At 42.3% G+C, this 12032-nt stretch overlaps 2 protein-coding genes and 1 pseudogene across 4 annotated transcripts in view; 2 read left to right on the plus strand and 1 right to left on the minus strand.

Moving 5' to 3' along the window:
- Positions 1-1120, minus strand: part of MYO1E (myosin IE) — a 207861-nt gene extending 206741 nt beyond the window's left edge. Inside the window, exon 1 of the mRNA XM_081227979.1 lies at positions 749-1120. Within this exon, the coding sequence (XP_081084105.1) occupies positions 749-751 (3 nt within the window). The 5' untranslated portion in view covers positions 752-1120. The remainder of the gene's footprint in view (positions 1-748) is intronic.
- Positions 1121-1267: 147 nt separating this feature from the next.
- Positions 1268-12032, plus strand: part of LOC308614552 (vasculin-like protein 1) — a 45949-nt pseudogene continuing 35184 nt past the window's right edge. Inside the window, exon 1 of the transcript XR_014017869.1 lies at positions 1268-1342. The product of XR_014017869.1 is annotated as a vasculin-like protein 1 (transcript). The remainder of the gene's footprint in view (positions 1343-12032) is intronic.
- The window catches only part of FAM81A (family with sequence similarity 81 member A), a 131932-nt gene continuing 121210 nt past the window's right edge, over positions 1311-12032 (plus strand). The window contains exon 1 of one of the 2 annotated variants that reach the window (XM_081229004.1): positions 1311-1372. The gene's annotated coding sequence lies outside the window, so the exon portion shown is untranslated. The remainder of the gene's footprint in view (positions 1373-12032) is intronic. The other variant, XM_081229005.1, reaches the window with a different exon arrangement.

Raw genomic sequence — 12032 nt, forward strand, 5'->3', positions numbered from 1 at the left:
AAAGGAAAAAGAACAAAACACTCGACTTCCTCCCATGCGTACCATTCGCTGTACACCCGAAAAGTGCCAGCCACCTCGCACTTGGGGGAAGTGGAGAAGGGTGGTGTTTACTCGGCCTTTTTGGTGCAAAGACCCTCCGGGCCGGCGCCCAGCGGAGCCCAGGCCGGCCTGGCTCCCGGCAGCCCCGCGACACCCTCGCCCGCAGCCTCCAGTCCACCGCCAGGTGCTCGCCCTACCTGGCGCCCCGCTGCCTTTGTGCGGCCGCGCCGCCCCCGCCGGCGCGCGGATGCCAGCGGGACAGCTGCGGCGCTGCCGGGCGGCCGGGGGAGGAGCAGCGGTCCGCGGCGCCGGTGCAGCGGGCGGGGAGCGCGCGCACTGAGGGGCGCAGGCGGCCGCTCCCACCTTCCCAGCGGGAGGGAATTGATGCCCCCCCGGTGGGCCGTGCCCCTGAACGCGGATCTCCCCGCACTCCGGCTTCCGACAGCTGGCAGCCATAGCCACCCCGGCCACGAAAAGTTTGGCGACGCCGAAGTGACTTGAAAGAAAGTTTTCCTTGGCCCCTCACTCCGTCTCCCCCAGCCCCGGTTGAGCGAAAGCTGCCGGAAATAAGGGCTCGCGACGTGCCGACTCCCGCGTCCAGCTTCTCCACCCCTGGCCTCGGCAGCGCGCCCAAGGTGGGTGCCCCGCGCCCGGGCTTCCCGCCCCATCCCTGGGTCAGGCGTCCCAGGACGCCGCGCGGCCAACTCACCATGGTGACTCGCGCCGCGGTCGCGCCTCTGCCGGGTCCGGCTGCCGGGGAGCTGGGGCTGGAACGCAGTCTCCTGGGCGAACTTCAAAAGTTGGTTCCCTTCGCCAAAAACAGGCTCTCGACACCCAAGCACTCACAGGAACCAATGGGAACCCTGGGGGGACTCCATCCAGGCGGGATCGGCGGCGGTAGGTGAGGGCGAGCAGGAGGCGGCTTAGCAGGCGGGGCGCATATTGCGGAGGGCAGGGGTCCACCCGGACCGGGCGCTCGCCGCCCGCCTAGGTGAGTGCAGTGCTCTCCGCGCGTCTGACTAGCTGCCCTGCCTCGCTCCTCTTCCTTCGGCCACCTTCTCCGTACTCCTCTGGCTGAGCCTCAGCTCGGGCAGGGCAATCTGTCCATAAATGGAGAATTCAGCTCAGGCCTGACCAATCAGGGTTTGTTTTCATAGCGTCACTCCTCAGGGAAACCGTAGTAGCCAACAAGCTTGGAGCTGCTGGAGTTTCCAAAGCCCTCTGGATCCTGTAGTCCTCCGCCACGCCAGCCTCCAAAGAGCGCTGCTGACCCAGCTAGCTCCCGGTGGCATGACTTGAACTGGTAAGAAGAAAACCACTCTGTGAAAGAGAGGTAAACTTCCAATTTTTTTTTTCTTTTAAACGCGAAAGTTAGAGTAAGTGTAGCTGAAGTGGTATGATTTTTCCCATAACTTTTTTTTTTAAGAAGGAAATATTTTATCAGCATAAAAGATCAGAGTCGTGGCAGCAGCCCAAAGGAAATCCTTTTTCTTTCCAACGTCTGGATTGTGAGGAAAGTCAAAAATATCGTTCCCCCCACCCTTTCTTTTACCTGAATTTCCTTGGAAAACAAAGGAAGGCTTTTTGAGGGGGAGGCGGGAAGGGGGAATTTTGATGGTGAAGAAGTTGCACGTGCAGGGAGGCCAAGGACAGGGGAGAGAGGCGTGGGAAGAATGCGCCATCCAATCTCAGTCAACACAAATCTGTTGAGAGCAATTAGCATTACAATCAAGAAATCAGGTGGGCAGTGAGGAGAAGATTGCGGGGGGGGGGCGGAAGGGGGGAGCAGAATCCTGAAATAAAGGTAGAGGGTCTGATATTATTGTTTTCAGGGTTCAGGAAGTAAACTTGGTTGGTTATAACAGGATGGTCCTCTCTGGATCTGTGGTAGGTAAGACTTGAAAGCTTCAGGGCACATAAAAACTATGAAGCATAATGATTTATTGTGATTTACTTTATGAACTTTGGTGGTAGCCCTTCACGTGAATAAAGGATCCTGGAGTTGGAATGGATGTTAAAAATCCTCTTGTCTAGAGTGGGTAAACAAAATGTAGTGTATCCATAGAATGGAATATTATTCAGCCTTTAAAAAGGAAGGAAGTACTAACACATGCTACAACATGAACCTTGAAAATATTAAGTGAAAGAATCCAGAAAAAAAGATCCCATATTATATGATTCCATTTATATGAAAATAGAGAATGGGGACATCCATAGAGACAGAAATTGGTAAATTATTGATTGCCAAGGGCTGGGGGAGGGGAGGATGGGAGTAGTTGCTAATAGGTGTGTTTTCTTATTGGTGAAAATATTCTGGAATTAGATGGTGGTGATGGTTGCACAACTTTGTGAATATACTAAAACCATTGAACTGTACATTTTAAAAGGGTGTATCTTATAGTATGTGAATTATATCTCCATCTTAAAAACTGAAAGAAAATCATGTTGACCAAATTTTTTTTTTAAAAAACATGCTGACCAAATTCTCGTAGTAATCATCGACACAGTTAGGCAAATAAATGTAATTGAATGCCTACCATAGGTCATCATGGCCACTGTGAATACAGTGGTCTCTGCCTTCACCAAGCTTACAATTTTAGAAGGAGGGAAACAAAAGATAGATTTTAAAATAATAAATAATTACAGGAAAGATACAAATACAATAAGAAGTAACAGTAATTTTGTGCAAGGAACTGCCATATTTGGAGCTATAGGTTAGGTAATTCATCTGGTAGCATTCTGTAGCACAGACTGGACAGGAAACCATGAGACATCTGTTGAACACTCATTATGAACTAGGTCCACACAGGCGTGATCATTGGCTAAATACATTCAGATGTGATACATTATTCTCAGGTAAATCTGGTTCCATGTCTCAGAGGTGTGTCAGCTTCAAACTGCAATCAGGCATTTTAAGAACTAGTGGAACAGGGAATTCCCTGACGGTCCAATGGTTAGGACTTAGCACTTTCACTGCAGGCGCCAGGTTCAATCCCTGGTGGAGGAACTAGGATCACCGGCAAAGAAAAACAACTAATGAACAAAAGGGAAATCTGAGCTTACCAGTTACACAAAAAACACTACTTAGGTTGGAATTGACGCATTGCTTCAACCACCATCCTGTCCATGCAACCTTGATTAGTAATCAGACTGAGATGGGCTTTGAGGGATACAAGCAAAGATGTAGCTGTTTTCCCCAAGGTTAACCTAAGGATATGCAACACTGAAAATCTCTTAACAATCCATCACCAACCTATCAGTCTTGGATTTATCTAAAACTACCTTGACAAAAAAAAAAAAAGAAAAAAATAAAACTACCTTGACACTATCTGTCAGTTGTATTAGCATTTGAGATTTTTTTTTAAGTGCTTACTTTTATTTGCCCTAATAATGTCTTTCCAGTTTCCAGAAGTGTTCCCAGCTCTAGTAGGTGGGACTTTGATGAAGATGTCTGCTTGTGTTCATTTTTCATGATTTTGTAATATAATTCCTTTCCAGATTAAATATAAATATATAAATTAATGCCTACGCCTAAGCAGTACTTAGAATATGAGATTTCATGCACATAAACCTGAATTTGTAGTCTGGATTTTCCACTTAACTGGCTGTAATGTCTTAATTTCTCTGAGTTTCAGTGCCCTTATCGATAAAATAGATTGATATTTCTCTGAGTTTCAGCGCCCTTATCTATAAAATAGATTGATGTAAGTCTGAAATGAAATGTGTGCAAAGATGGTCAACAAATTTTGGTTCCTTTTTCCTTTCCCTTCTGATTAGGGATTCAGACCTAGATCCCTGGGTGAGATCAGATGGTCCTTGGCCCTCTGAATTGCATGCCAACTCCTGGAGGCTGTTTGTGTGTGCCCTTTTCTTCAGGGAGAGTTAATAGCTTTCATCAAATCCTCAAAGATTCGGTAACTGCCAGAACATTAGGATCCACAGCTCTTGATTATATTAGTTATGCCTCTCTGGATCTTTGTTTCTATTATTGTGTTTTTCTTGAGTCATAGGGATTAGAACTGAGTCTGATACTAAAAGCACAGAAGTTCTTGGATTCTCAAAGCAAAACCCACTAATTCACAGTTTGAGCATAGAATACAGTGTGTGATGACGTGGAAGAGCCTATAATTTCATGAAGAATCCCTTCAAACCCTCCCCTGCTCCATCCCCATCTTCGGAAGGTACCTTGTCAGTTTTGGCTGGGGTGACCATACATCCTGGTTTACTTGGGGGAGCCCGGTTTATGCCTTTATCTCAATGAAATGATAAAGTGCCCCCCTCTTGCATTCCCAACAGGCCTAGTTTGAATGATAAACCATGGTCACCATAGATTTTTTGCCAAGTTGCACCCCCTAAAAAAATCCTCACTTTTTAAAATGAAAGTTTTTCCAATTTTCTTGACTTCACCTATTTTTCAGAGGACTCAATATCTTACCAGATATTTATTCTTATGATCTCAAGATCAGAGTAGCAATGAAGGGAAAGCAACTTTCAAAATTGTAAAACTCATTCTAGACACATGATGGAGCTAGTCAGATGAGACTTTATACAGAAGTTGGCATGATTAACTGCGTTTTATCTGGGGCGGAATGAAAAGGAATGAAAGAAAAAATCAAGATGAATACAAAGCTCAAATCCCCATATGAATCCATCAGTGAAAAAAAAAATCACTGCTCATGTATTTTGGAAAATAATTAGTAAGAAGATAATATAGGGCAATGAAACGAGTTTCCACGTCAGTACCATGAAAGAACATCAGAATGCGTTCACCACAGTACAATTAAAGAAAAATTTGTTAATGGAAAAATGAGGGCAGAAATCTTTAACAAGACACTAATGAAAGAGAGGCTTGCGTCACATCAATGTGAGATGTCCTGGGTAATCACTGTTTCTACCATAACAGGCATCATTTATTAGGTTCAGTAGGTATCAGATACTGAGCTAAGTGCTAACTGTGTAATATCTTATTCCATCTTCCATACAACCCTATTAACTTTGTTTGCAGTTAAGAAACTAAGTTGAGAGAGTTTGAAGTAACTTGCCCAAGGTATCACTCAGCTACCATGCATCAAATCTATATATTTGTCTGACTCTGAAACCCCAATTTTTACCCTCTAAGCAGTGACTCTGTAGTAGGAATGCCCATTAGAAAAAATTTCCCCTTATGCAGGCCCAGTATGAATGGGAGCACACCTTAGGAGCCTGTCCAAACCAGGATCCTGGAAAAATTCTTGCTATTTATTTAATTTTTTTTTAAATTGGTGTATAGTTGATTTACAATGTTGTGTTAGTTTCTGGTGTACGGCAAAGTAATTCAGTTATTTATTTATTTATTTATTTATTTATTTATTTATTTATATTCTTTTTCAGATCCTTTTCCATTATAGGTATGATAAGATCCTGAATACAATTCCCTGTGCTATACAGTATGTCCTTGTTCTTTATCTATTTTATGTATAGTAGTGTGTATCTGTTCATCCCAAACTCCTAATTCATCCCTCCCTTCCTTTCCCCTCTGGTAACCATGAGTTTGTTTTCTAAAAAAATTATTGCCTTTTTATGAATTACATTTGTATAGAGAGTTTAAGTCAACTTCAAACATTCTTTGTTCTTCTAATATGTTAATATTGATTTGTGAAAAGGATATTGCAGAGAATTTCAACAGTGGGATAATGTGATATGATGTTACTTTTTTATATAAATTTATTTATTTATTTATATTTTTTTGCGGTACACGGGCCTCTCACTGTTGTGGCCTCTCCCGTTGCAGAGCACAGGCTCCAGACGCGCAGGCTCGGCGGCCATGGCTCACGGGCCCAGCCGCTCAGCGGTATGTGGGATCTTCCCGGCTCAGGGCACGAACCCGCATGGCCTGCATCGGCAGGTGGACTCTCAACCATTGCGCCACCAGGGAAGCCCTATCTTTTTCTTTTTGGCTGCGTTGGGTCTTCGTTGCTGTGCACGGGCTTTCTCTAGTTGCGGCAGCTTCTCTTGTTGCAGAGCGTGGGCTTTAGGCGCGCGGGCTTCCTTAGCTGTGGCATGTGGACTCAGTAGTTGTAGCTCGCAGGGTCTAGAGCACAGGCTCAGTAGCTGTGGCGCACGGGCCCAGTTGCTCCACGGCATGGGGGATCTTCCCGGACCAGGGCTCGAACCCGTGTCCCCTGCATTGGCAGGCGGATTCTTAACCACTGCACCACCAGGGAAGTCCCTGATGCTACTTCTGATTAATATAACTTTTTTGCTATCACAATTATTTTACCAAAATAAAAGAACAGGAATTACTTAAACATATGTTTAGATTGACAGCTTACTAAGTGCACGTTTATATAAATTTATGATTATATTTTCTCTGATACAAGCCAATCTTTTCTTTTCTTTCTTTCTTCCAGTGTCAATTTGATTTTTACATTCAGAAGATAAGCCCTGACCTTTCTCCAGATTTAAAAATGATTAAATAGGGCTTCCCTGGTGGCGCAGTGGTTGAGAGTCCGCCTGCCGATGCAGGTGACACAGCTTCGTGCCCCGGTCTGGGAAGATCCCACATGCCGCGGAGCGGCTAGTGCCGTGAGCCATGGCCGCTGAGCCTGCGCGTCCGGAGCCTGTGCTCCGCAACGGGAGAGGCCACAACAGTGAGAGGCCCGCGTGCCGCAAAAAAAAAAAAAAAAAAAAAAAAAAAAAAGATTAAATAATGAGTAATACTAGTTATGGTGTCCCATGATCTATCAAGGAGTGAGGTGATCTACAGAAGGGAGCTTTGCTGATAACTGAATCTCCTGAATCAATAATGTGACCACAGCCTGGTTTTCTTTCTTCTTCCCCCTACTGTCAACTTATGCTGTCTTATTGGATTTTGTGTATTCTTTTAAGTCATCTTTAATTTTTGCTGGAACAAGGCAAGGCATGTATGAATAAATATAAACATTTAACAAACTAAAAAAATAACACATAACTGTGTGAGCCTTCCCTTGTTTAAGCACTGAAACTTTTTTTTTAACTTGGAGGAAAATTTTTCTACATGCTTCATTGCCTTTTGAAAATATGCTGAACATCAAGCAGCCTGTGCTTGAAGACTCAAGGTCATCACTATAAATATCAATTATCGCACAGGGTTATACTGAACTGAGGTCCTTGGGGACTATTGAATGGAACCACCGTTTGCCACTATACTTTATGGCCCTGGACTGCTGTACTTGTACAGTTATACTATTTTTTCTTTAAATTTTATATCCTCCATTGTTAGAGACTTTTTTTCTCCTGCTATTCCAGTCTAGTCTTCTTTAGTAACAAGGAGAAAAAAAAAGAAAGAAAAAAAACGCACATGGGTTGTTTTGTGAGAAAAATATTTTAAAGGAATGTATGCCCCAGAGCCCAGCAAAAAAAAACAACACAGGGCTTCCCTGGTGGTGCAGTGGTTGAGAGTCTGCCTGCCGATGCAGGGGACACGAGTTCGTGCCCCGGTCCAGGAGGATCCCACATGCTGCGGAGTGGCTGGGCCCATGAGCCATGGCTGCTGGGCCTGCGCGTCTGGAGCCTGTGCTCTGCAACGCGAGAGGCCACAACAGTGAGAGGCCCGCGTACCGCAGAAAAAAAAAAAAAAAAAAACACAAAGGAAGATAGGGCTATATATGCTCTCTGTCCTTTTCTGGCTTCTCTGCAAGGATGGATGTTCTTCTCTGTCTCTTCAAGCTTCTCTCACTTACTCATAGTTGCTCCTCCTTCCATAATTTCAGCTTGCAAAGTGTCTTTAGTTTATCGTGATCCTGACTCAGGCCCCCAAACCACCTTTTAGCTGTGCTGCCCACAACTTACTGGAAACTTCCCCCTTAGTCTCTGGATTCAAGTCCCAGAGAAAGAAAGGGAGGGAAACAAAGAGAGAGAGAGTCTGACTCAACCAGCTCAACCTTTCAAACCATGCCACCAGGTCATAGGTCACTGGAAAGCCTATGTAAGGCTCTGCTTGAACAAGGTATCTGTATAGTCACATTGCAAGCAAATGTTGTCACAAGGGTAGTGTTCTAGAGCTACTGCACTATTAACAAAAGATGGTAAATGGGGACAGTCTCTGAGGAGGGGATACTCCAACTTAGGGGTACGCAGCCATTTGCCAACGGCGACTGTCTGCTACTTTAATTTATACACAGTTTTCTTGGTGAGGCCAGGAGGGAAGTTTCATTCACCTCTTCAACAGAAAAAATTGCATAGGTTTTGCAACAATCATCATCATTTCAACTTTATTGTCATACACCTATAAATGTATTTATATACTTAAGATGTGACATATGTTTTGCATTTATTATCATGCACTTAGAAATGTGTGTTTATGCATGCTTATAACTATTTGTATGTACACATAGATGTGTGTGTGTTTAAGATGACATTTTTCAAGATATTGTTACAACTTGGGGGGATTTGTTTTTCTTAATAGACTTTATCTTTTAGAGTGGTTTTAGGGTCACAGCAAAATTGAGGGGAAAGTACAGACTTCCCATACACCTGCCCCCACCATGCATAGCCTCCCCCATTATCAACAGGGGGATTTACTTTGAATAGAGTGCTTCTTGGTGTGGATGTCTACATGTTGCAGCATGGTTTCCAAACCACTACTCTTTTCACTCACCACCATAGCAAACATTTGCTGAGCATTGTTGTAGGTGCTGGAGAACTGTAAGACAAGTGCCCTGTCCCCCTGGGATTCACATCTTTCCATGTACATCAAAAACATACACAACAATGGGAATTCCCTCCTGGTCCAGTGGTTAGGACTCTGTGCTTCCACCTCGGGGGGCACAAGTTCGATCCCTGGGCAGGGAACTGAGATACTGCAAGTCGCATGGCACGGCCAAAAAAAAAAAAAAAAAAAAAACCATACACAACAACACAAGGGCTTCCTACTTCAATACACAACATACTCCCCAAAATACACACCACGTTAGATACATCAAATTCAAAAACAGATTTGTGTTTTTTAAGGAGAGAGTTCTATTCCCAGAGAGCTAAAACACAGTCTAAAATTCCTAGTTGTGCCTTGTCTCTTAGATATAGTCTTAAGCTGTAATTCCAAAATTTGGTAGATGTTCTTTAAATTTGAGCTCTCCACCCCAGCTGAGCAGAGTTGACCAGTTAAAGCCTAAAGGCAGCTTTCCAATTTGGGTCAGGCTGTTTACCTCCCTATGGATCAGGAATAGTTTTCTTTACCTGTAAAAACAGAAGTAATGACACCTCCACCATTTATTTCAATTAAGTCATGTGAAGTGATTAGAATAGTGACTAAGGCATAGAGAGTTCTCAGTATGAGTCGTCATTATTGAGGATAAAGATTCACCAGCTAATGATTTCCTTCTGTGTCTCAATTGTTCTAAGTTTATGAGAACTATACTTCTGTTGACTGGTGCTTGCATTGATATTTTCCCCATATTTCACTAATTTTGATAAAGCAACAAGGCTAAATGCAACTTAGTACGAACATAATTGAAAAAATGCTGTGAGACTGAGAAAGATGTTGGCACAGAAGGAACTGATCTGTGAGCTGAGCCTGAAGGAAGCAACCACGTGAGATCCATCAAAATATTCCTTTGTTACCTGGCTTATTGCCTGGTGCCATATAGGAAAGATGGGTCAGGTACATTAATGTACAGTGTCCTTATTTGTGCAAAAGTGAATAGACAAAGGTCAAGGGCACCAGGAGATGGCCTTTCCCTTTTACTCTATTAAATTCCTGGAAATCCCAAAATAAAGCCAAATGTGATAAAGTTGATGATAGTTTCCCATAAAAGGATTCTTCAATAAGATATTGGTAACAAATGAATTATATATTTGACCGAGAATGTGATTCTAAAAGCAGCTATGACCATTATAAAGCTTCTGTAATTTTAGTACAGTTTTGCTCCAAATGGTATAAAATGGATATAAATGTGCACTTTCGTTATAGAAAGGACCTCACTGGATTGAAAAGCATATTATAGCACATAAAAATACCATGCAGCTATCATAAATTCTAACTATACAAATTTGCCCTAAAATAGTATCCCAGCTCTAATAACTATTACTTAAACATTTCATTAGGAGTTCTTTCTTAATTTCTTTTCAGTTTAAAAACTGGGAGTGTGTATGAGAGTGGTGCCAGGGAAGGGGATGCTTAGGAATAATTTATAAAGTAGAAGTAATGGTTTTTTCTTGATTAATTTCCTTATAAAGCTAAGTTATTTAAACTAAAAGCACCTGGCAGAAAAAAAGGGGGAAAAAAAAGCAGCTAACAGAATAAAACGTGGTTGAATAGATAAATAAAAACCAAAAGAAAAATAACCAGGCTCCCAATTTTTTTGCAGTACATGATCACTGGTTTTAAATTACAAAAGAAATATATACTTCATATTATAAAATAAAGCATATGAATTCAGAGTTTGTAAAATAAAAAGTGAAAGTCTACTCACCCACACTCTCTCCTACAAGATTTTAAATGTGAGAAAATAGTGATTCCATTGGTAGAAACTGAGGCTCCAGAAAATGGTGATTCCATTGGTAGTAGAGAGGAGGCTCCAGTGTCAGTGAATTCCAAGTTAGAGGTGTTCAGTTGGAGCTAACAGAGATCTCTGGGGGAGATCTCTAGGTATCTCTGAGAGAGACTGGTTGAACCTCAGGGGAGATGTCGGGTCTGACATTATCTGTGCCTTTGCGGTCTTCATCTAATTGTCCTCTTGTTGCTTTTGATACCAAACCATTCTTTCCTAAACCTTCTCTCTCTGTTGGCACGGCTGTGGGGAGACAGGTTTCATCTATATATATATATATATATATATATATATATATATATATATATATATATATTTTTTTTTTTTTTTTTTTTTTTTTTTTTTTTTGCGGTTCTCGGGCCTCTCACTGTTGTGGCCTCTCCCGTTGCGGAGCACAGGCTCCGGACGTGCAGGGTCAGCAGCCATGGCTCACAGGCCCAGCCGCTCCACGGCATGTGGGATCTTCCCGGACCGGGGCACGAACCCATGTCCCCTGCATCGGCAGGCGGACTCTCAACCACTGCGCCACCAGGGAAGCCCTCTTCTATGTTTCTGATGAGAGTATAAACAGTTAGAAACCCTATGGAGAGCAACTTGGCACTATCTAGCAACATTACAAAATTGTCCAGTCTCTGACCCAGCCATTCTGCTTTTGGGAATTTATACAAAGATGTACATACCCAATGCAAATTAACATATGTCTACAAAGCATCATTGGTGTAGCAAAAGATTGGAAACAACCCAAATGACCATCATTTGTGGAACTGGTGAAATATATTAGGAGACAACATATAATAGGTTTTTTAAATTTTTAAAAGACTTTTAAAACGGCATGAAGAATTTCTCTCTGAACTGATATGGAATGATTTCCAAGATGCACTGATAAGTTACAATGAAAAGAGCAAAGTACAGAATAGTATGTATATCAAGAATCATATGTATATCAAGCTACCTTTTGTGTAAGAAAATAGGGATGGGGAAATAATAGGTTTGTGTTTATGTTTGCATGAAGAAACTGTGGAAAAGGCATGAGAAACTTACAGAAGTGTTTGTAAGATGTGGGAGCAGGGGCAGGGAAAAGACTATGCTGGATACGATTTATATTGCTTGATTTGTTTGTTTCTTTTGGGGAGGGGTACATTTTGTTTTTTATTTTATTTTTATTTTTAAAACATTTTATTGAAGTATAGTTGATTTACAATGTTGTGTTAATTTCTGCTGTACAGCAAAATGACTCAGTTATACATATATACAATCTTTTTCATCTTCTTTTTCATTATGGTTTATCACAGGATATTGAATATAGTTCCCTGTGCTATACAGTAGGAACTTGCCGTTTATCCATCCTATATATACTAGTTTGCATCTGCTAATCCCAAACTCCCAATGCTTCCCTCCTCCACCCCTGCCCTTGGCAACCACAAGTTTGTTCTCTATGTCTGTGAGTCTCTTTCTTTTTCATAGATATGTTCATTTGTGTCCTAT

This window comes from Mesoplodon bidens (genome assembly GCF_964165515.1).
Source record: "Mesoplodon bidens genome assembly, chromosome: 3".
Lineage (NCBI taxonomy): Eukaryota > Metazoa > Chordata > Mammalia > Artiodactyla > Ziphiidae > Mesoplodon > Mesoplodon bidens.